The sequence below is a fragment of the Microplitis demolitor genome, chromosome 9 (assembly GCF_026212275.2).
Source record: "Microplitis demolitor isolate Queensland-Clemson2020A chromosome 9, iyMicDemo2.1a, whole genome shotgun sequence".
Lineage (NCBI taxonomy): Eukaryota > Metazoa > Arthropoda > Insecta > Hymenoptera > Braconidae > Microplitis > Microplitis demolitor.
This window is the reverse complement of record NC_068553.1, coordinates 11847123-11855241: the sequence shown is the minus strand read 5'-3', so window position 1 is coordinate 11855241 and position 8119 is coordinate 11847123. Positions and strand designations below refer to the sequence as shown.

General features: G+C 30.4%; 1 protein-coding gene across 1 annotated transcript; it reads left to right on the top strand.

Moving 5' to 3' along the window:
* Positions 1 to 702: 702 nt before the first annotated feature.
* Positions 703 to 2095, top strand: LOC106693513 (putative nuclease HARBI1). Its single transcript, XM_014441477.2, has 4 exons — positions 703 to 787; positions 915 to 1181; positions 1238 to 1373; positions 1530 to 2095. The coding sequence occupies exons 1-4, from the start codon at positions 710 to 712 to the stop codon at positions 2093 to 2095; spliced, it is 1047 nt and encodes a 348-aa protein (XP_014296963.2). The 5' UTR covers positions 703 to 709.
* The last annotated feature ends 6024 nt before the right edge of the window (positions 2096 to 8119 follow it).

Genomic DNA, 8119 nt, shown 5'->3' with positions numbered 1-8119 from the left:
TATTTATGTCGGCTTTTGTATTTTAGATTTATCTACAACATTTATTTACGATTTTCATTATAATTATGTAAAAAAGAACTTTAAAAATGATGAGTCCAAATTAATGTATACTGACACAGACAGTCTCATCTATCATTTCACTGTACCAGATATCTATAAAATCATCAAACGTGATATCTCAAAGTTTGACACCTCTGACTACCCAAAAGATAATGAGCGTGTTCAGCCGAACAAAATACTGAGTAATTTTAGTCAGTTAGTCAGACTAAAAGAAATTTTATCCTGAGCTCCTGAGCACAGTGTGTTTTCCGCCTGGACACACTGTTTAACTCTTACTATAGTTTAAAAGTGTCATAACCTAATTTTTCATGCTGTCATATTTATGATATTATTTATTATTGAAATAAGTGAATTACAATGGAGAATATTATAAACAATATTTTAATGGAGGAAATTGTATTTGATCCTTTCGAAGATATTAATAATTTAGTGCATCAATTTCCATTAAACGGTAAGTAGATAAATTAGTTTAAGTGGGTGATGTTAAAATTAATAAAAACTCCAGATCATTTAAAAATTTGTTTTTTAACAACTGAAAATAATAAATTATCGTAAATATCAGTTAATTTTAACATTCATTTTTGAACGATTAAGAAGTTTTTTTTATTTAGGTTTTGCAAACTTTATGAACGAAGCGGAAGCTCTGATCATGGAGTTGGAAGGAAATGGTGCTGAAATAAATCCTCGTAATGATGCACCCGCTAGAATATTGAATTATTACGAGGAGGTAATTCCAAACTATACAGATTACGATTTTTATAGTTACTTTCGTATGTCACGAGAATCCTTCGAGGCAAGCAAAAAATTACACCAATCTGAATTTGTGAAGATTTAACTTGGAATTGTTTTTATAGGAGCTAGAAAATGTCATCAGGCGACACATTCCCAATAATGAAGACGATGATGATAATGATGATGATTCAATTCCTGTGAAAAAAAAAATCTTATTAACAATTTGGATTTTAGCTACTCCAGATAGTTTTCGATCAGTTGCAGATAGATTTGGACTACCTAAGTCTACTGCTCACTTGATATTTACAGAAATTGTTGATGTATTGTCTTATCTTCTACCTCAGTTCATCCGTTGGCCCGATGCAAATGAATGCGAAGTTATTGAAGCTGTATGTATTGATGACAGTACTATAGATGTAATGATTTCTGATTAAATGATCTTTAGGGATTTCTTTCAAAGCCACAAGGGTTTCCCGGAATTATTGGAGCTATCGACGGATCTCATATTGAAATTTTGCAGCCTCCAGGCAATGCAAACGATTATTATAATCGAAAAGAGAAACATTCTATAATATTACAAGGTATTATGATAAATTATCATATATTTATATATCTATATTAATATTATGTGTCTATGTTAGAATAAAACATTTATGATATTCTTATTTTCTCACTGAATTTTTACAAATCACATTTAATACTGTTCATATAATTAAACATTTGATTAAATTCTATAGGTACATGTGATCATAATGGGAAATTTATAGACGTACTAATTGGAAGACCTGGTAGAGCACACGATGCATCTGTTTTTAGATCTTCAACTTTATTTACCCGACTAGCAGATGCTAAGAATCCACTATTACGGCCTAACCAACATATACTTGGTGATTCTGCATATCCGTTAATGGTGAACCTTCTAACGTCTTTTAAAGACAATGGTCACCTCACCAGACATCAAGTCAATTACAATGTAAAACATGCATCATCGCGATCAATAATTGAGCGCGCGTTTGGTTTACTAAAAGGAAAATTTCGTAGATTACAATATTTAAACGTCAAATCTGTTGATATGGCCATTAAAATAGTTTCCGCAGCATGTACTTTGCACAATTTTATTCTAATTCAGGGTGACGTAAATATTAGGAATAATTTTCCTGGCGAAAATATTAATAATAACGACAATAATAATGATGATAATGGTAATAACAATAATGGAATGGACGTAGATATGAATGAAGAAGCGGAAAATGAAAATGCCGATGCAAAAGTAAAGCGAAATAACATCATGAATTCTATGTAAATAGCAAAAAAATAACAGTTGTATAATTAAATCTGTTTTAATAAAAATACTGTTGAAAAAACTACAAGATTCTTGAAAATCAATCTATTCTTTATTTTTAGGTAGTTTAGTGTAACATTTGTTGACAGTATATAAAATGTAAGATCTGTTTAGTTCATGAATATAAGTTTAAAAACAAAAATAATTTTACCAAGATTAAAAAACTGTCACTTATTTGTAGTTTTTCATTTGACTCAATCTCTTAATATCAAGTTAGTAGAGCATGCTTATAAATTTAATAACGCAGATAACTGAATGACATTTTTTACATTGAATATTTTAGTACAAACAATGAAGTAAACTTTTTATATTACTACAGTATAAACTTTCTTTTAAACATATAAGACTTAAAGATACGTTTTTCATTTTCAGGTAAACTGAATATGAAAATTATCACATTTCACAAATAATTAACTATTTATCACATATTTACTGAATTATTTTGTACTTTTTTACCTTAATATTCTCATAAAATTATTTAATAGTATCTTTAAATTCTTAATATATATTGAATATCGACAGTTTAATTTTTACTCGAGCTCTAATAAAAATATTATTTATTTAACAACATAATATATATTACTCAGCAACGAATACTGTTACTTCTTAAGTCTTTGAAGAACTTACAACCGAGATTTTTTGGTATACTTCAATATTACTATCATACTTATTTAAAATTAAAATTAAACTTGATATTAAGGAAATTTCGAACTATATCTTATTCTTAGTTAAAAGACTAGTGATTTTTAAGTCTCTTGAATGCCATACCTTATTGATAATTGAATATTGTATATAATACTTAAAATATGCATCAAATAGATATCATTTTTGAGAGTCAGCGATTTTTTTCAAAATTTCATTACGTTCTTTATAAGCTTGGGTCAATTCACCAATTTTTTCAGTCCAAATCAATACATTTTCTTTTTGTACTTTTTTACAATCTTCAAGAGTCTCTTTTAAACCTCGCAGAACTTCTAACTTGTCAGTGTCTAAGTCCAACTGTTTTTGTCGGTGATAATAGATATTTTTTCCTCTAGTAGATTTATAACATTTGGATGAAGTTATTTCAGTATTATCACAAGTATTAACTTTACTTGAATGTAAACCTGAACTTGAAGCTTTGGCATTATCGGCGACAGATGAAATAGATTCACCATTCTTTGGGCTACAATAGATCATTCACTATAGATAGTAGTTATAATATTAAATAAATGCCATTCGGCCACACCCGAAATGGAAGGTGGATTTCATATTTATCAGTACAAAGTTATTTACCACGTAATTTGGAAAAACTACAATTTTTTTTTAAACGCCTATCAAATGACTAAAAATCAATATAAAATATAAAAATTACAGGTCGAATTAAAGGTAATTTCATAAACTTAAACATAAAAGGTTTAGAAATAAGTTTTAATTTGGATGTAATAAGTTTTTTTATCGTCAAACTCACAAAACTTGCAATTCACAAAATTTTGAAAATTTTAAATTGTCACCATTTCCAAACTAATTAACCGATTTTGCTCATCTTTGAACTCGACCAATTTCAAATGAAATCCACCTAAAAAAAAGTATATACATTAAATTATTTTAGTACCATACCCAGACGACGACTTCGTTAAGTTTAAAACCCCATCAATTCCATCCGTGGGCATACTTGTAACAGCATCCTGCTTAAAATTGATAGATATATCATCGTGAAATATTTCGTCCATAGCTTTCAACCATGGCCATGATTTACGGCCAGCTCCTGTTGTTTTCTTGGAGTTATTCTTCTTTTTAGAAGCATACGTGGATTTCATATTACCAAATTTCCTTGATAATGCATCCGCAGTTTTATTCAACTTCTTTTTTTTAAAAACCTCTGATATTTCACGCCACAGTGTTATTTTTTTGATTCTGGAGTTTCTGAATTGTTTTTTTCTGATTAGGTAAGAATGGAGCAGCAACTTTATAGAGGCATTATCCCAAACATTTTCTTCTATAATAAAAAATTACAGGAAAAAAACTAATTAATAACAATAAACTGATAAATATGAGACTTAGCATTGCATCACAAAATTTATGAAACCTTCGTCATCGAGGTTTTGAATAGCCTCCTGAGTTAATGTTTCAGGAACTTCAACGTAGACTTCTTCTTCTGCATGGTCTTGCTCAGCGACTTCTTGCTCCATAAACTCGTGTTCTGTAATTGATTTTGTGTCTTCCAGTAATTGATCGACATTCGAATTCTCTTCATTGTCGTGATAAACATTTTCATCAGTAGTTTCACCGTCAACAGTTTTGTTCTCTACCAGTTGTTTTAAATAAGAATTGAAGTAATCCAAATCTACATAATAAATATTAAATAAATATAATTTAATTTTCAATAGATTTTATAAAAATATATGCGTATACATTTAGAAAACATAAGTATGTTTTGTAGTAATTAATAAATCGTTTGAAAAAATAAAATTTTAAAGAATTTACGTACAAATTACTAAATTTTTTCATGTGCATTTAAAAAATTTTCTAACTATTATTTCTTTAATTTATTAGTGCCTTCTAAGTTCATAGCTGAACAAATATTTTATTTATTTATTTAAACAGTTCAAAAGTCTCTTTGTAACCTCACTTTCACTTACCTGTCATCATTTTATAATGAAACTCTCTTGTGCCGGGTATTTCAAATATCCAATCACTGAATTCATAACGTTCAACATAATTATTTTGATCCATTTTTTACGGCGAATTTTATATAAAGCTTACGATTTGCACTTTAATTACTATTTTGATGTAGACGTTTTTACGCGGTAAAAGACACAAAAAGGTATACCAAGTAAAATGGCGGCCAGAAAAAAGTTCCTAAGTATGCGTCGAGTGTCCAGGCCGAACACTTAGCTCAGTGCACTGAGTAACTGACTAAAATTACTCATTATTTTGTTCGGCTGAACACGCTCAATGTATATAATATGCCATTAGCTAATAAAAAAGTCCTGGGTCTAATGAAGGATGAAAATAATGGTGAAATCGTGACTGAATTCACTGGACTCAGGGCTAAATTATATGCATTCAAGACTTATAAGATTGAAAAAGCTAAAAAACGAGCAAAGGGAGTCAAGGGTCCTACTTTGAGGACAATCACGTTTGATGATTTCAAGCAATGTTTAGATAATCATGTTACGTTCTCTAAAAAACAATATTTAATTAAATCAAACAAGCATAATGTGAGGACAATTGCGCAAAATAAAATTGCATTGAGCTGGACTGATGATAAGCGCCAGCTCATTGACGGCAGTCATGACACCCTACCATGGGGCTATAAAAATAAGAAAATTATTGTAGATGATGATGATGATGATGAGATAGTAATTAAAAAAAGAAAACTTATGTAAATAGTTGTAAAATTAAAAAAAGAGAACTTATGTAAATTAGTTTGAAAATAAAAGGGAACTTATTTAAATAAAAAAAATGTAAATATTATTTTTAAGTTTTTTTGTAAAATTAGTTTTAAGGTTTGAAAATAAAAAAAATGTATATACAATTAAAAATTTTGTTTTTATTTATTAGAACATAAGTTTTACAGGTCTGATTTATCAATCCAGGTGTTGTGTGAGCTGTCGAAGCCGAGCCACTTTACATATAATTTATTTCCACGTTTTTTTATAATTTTTTCTATTAGATAGACATCCGGATGCTTGACTTTGCTGAGTTCTTCAACATAAAATCCACCTTCAATTGGCTTATCCTGATAGTCTACAAGTTTGTATGTTGTTGGATTTGTATTCTGCACTGTCTTGATTGTAAAAATTTCAGTGGTCCAGTTGGGTGTGTAGCCTTTTTCAAACACATGTTTGTACTTGCTGATTCGAACTTTGTCTCCAACTTTGAATTTATTTTTTCGTGCTTGTCGCTGAATTTGAAGAGGTTTGTATATTTTTTCAAATATCTGCTTTTCATTTTTAGCAGTTACATCAATAGGTTCCAGTTTAATAGTACGATGTTTTCTTGTATTATATTTGTGTAATAAATCTTCATATATATCAATCCACTTATAATTGCCACGAGCGGTGAATTGATGCCACATGTTAGTCTTAAGTGTTCGATTAAAACGTTCACATATTGATGCCTTCAAGTTGCTGAATGTTGAGTACATGTTGATATTTTTACGCTTCATAAGTTCTTGAAATTCTTTGTTATAAAATTCTTTGCCTTGGTCAACATGCAGATTTTTTGGTACACGTCCTTGTTGAAATATAGATTTCATTGCACTAGTGACATCACTGCCGCTTTTACTTTTAGTCGGTACAGCCCAAGCATACTTTGAAAAAATATCTATGACAGTCAGCAGATATTTGTTTCCTTTATTTACTGTTGCATAAGGAATCATTTCAACTAGATCAGCTTGCCAAGTTTCATCAAGTGCTCGTATGTCAACATGACGACGTTGATAATTTCTGCGTGCTGGTCTGTGCAGCTCATACGCTATTACTGATTTTTTGTCCTCCATTTTCAACAAAAATTCTAGTTTCCAATTCTTTTATTCTCTGTGTATTTCTATTAATTAATTCTTTTCGTGACTTTATACGTTTTAAGATATTTTTTAATTCTTGATTTTCTTTTTTTAAAAGCGTTACAGCAGAGTCCAGTGTTACCACTTGAGAGTGCAAGTGTGAAATGATCTCTGATTGATCATTCCTCATACTATCATACAATAGAGACAGCTCTTTGTGTACAAGATCACGTGTAAATTTTACAGTTGCTGCATCACTGTCTTCAGCTGGTTTACCAACATGACACAGTCTCTTGCTCTCAACATCATACTGTCCATCAACAGTTATTTGAAATCCTCGTCCAGGTGGTCCTGGCGGTCCACTGATTACAGCACCAGTTGGAAGTGAACGTCCAAATATATCGATACTCATTTTTTGCTCTTTTCACTTCAACAGTCCGCGAGTAAATGACATAAATTTGACGCAGTGGTTGCTAATAAATAATTCCTGCTTCTCGTAGCTCTTCAATGATTGATATGATTTCATTGGTGTGACTTGGATTCCCAGCTGCTTGAGATGCCATGAGTAAACGAAGACGATCGACTAGCTCATTTGGATCATCCCAGTAGACATAATCCATACGTGCTTTTTTCTTTTTCGCAATCATAAAATTAGGTAATCCTTTACCTCTTGATAAGTTTGCATTTTTAGCAAGAAAATCAGCAATATAATTATTGTACTTGACTGTCGAGTCTTCATAAAAACTACCATCTGGCTTATAATTTTTTCTATGAGCATTTGTCATCTTTATAATTTCGAGATATTTATTTTTATCATTCTGTGTGACTTTCGAATCATCCGGAGATTTTTTAAATAATAATTCCAATAAACCAGGAGTCACTGAGTAATTTTTATTTTTTATAATAATTTCAGTATCATCAAAAGCTATTTCAGAATCACCAATGTAAAAATCATTGTAACATCGACGGACACCATATCTCATATCCATATCTCTACTTTTTTTATACACTTTAGATAAATAAGACTTTATTTCACTGCTAGTTGACTTAGCAGGGGTACTTGATGCAGCAGGGGATATTTGTGATTCTTCCAGAGTTCTGCTTCTATCTTCAGAGATAATACTATCATAATTACTTGCATCATCAAGTTCTGTATCATTATTTTTTTTAACTTCTTCTTTGACTTCTTGCTTGACTTCTTGTTTGATTTTAGATGATTCAACTAAACTCTGCAGAGGTGTGACAATAGGCTTGAACATTTCACCCATTGTCTTCTCAGCTGTGTCTTTACCCAACTTGAGCATTCTATGCTTCCGTCGGATAGCATCACTAGCCTGAGATATCTGATGTAAGACATCTCGTTGCTTTGAAAGTTCCTCAGTCTTCATGTTGATGCCTTAGAGTTCACTTAATCTCTGATGACTATTTATCAAGTACAAGTTAATTTATACTAATAAAACAGTCAAATCCTTTTCTATATCTTCCACTATTTAGCT

Excerpts from the sequence above, each read along its gene's own strand:
- LOC106693513 (XM_014441477.2), top strand. The coding sequence starts at position 710 with ATGGAGTTGGAAGGAAATGGTGCTGAAATAAATCCTCGTAATGATGCA. Across the intron at positions 1,182-1,237 it reads AATGCGAAGTTATTGAAGCT|GGATTTCTTTCAAAGCCACA; the intron begins GTATGTATTGAT and ends AATGATCTTTAG. Across the intron at positions 1,374-1,529 it reads ACATTCTATAATATTACAAG|GTACATGTGATCATAATGGG; the intron begins GTATTATGATAA and ends TAAATTCTATAG.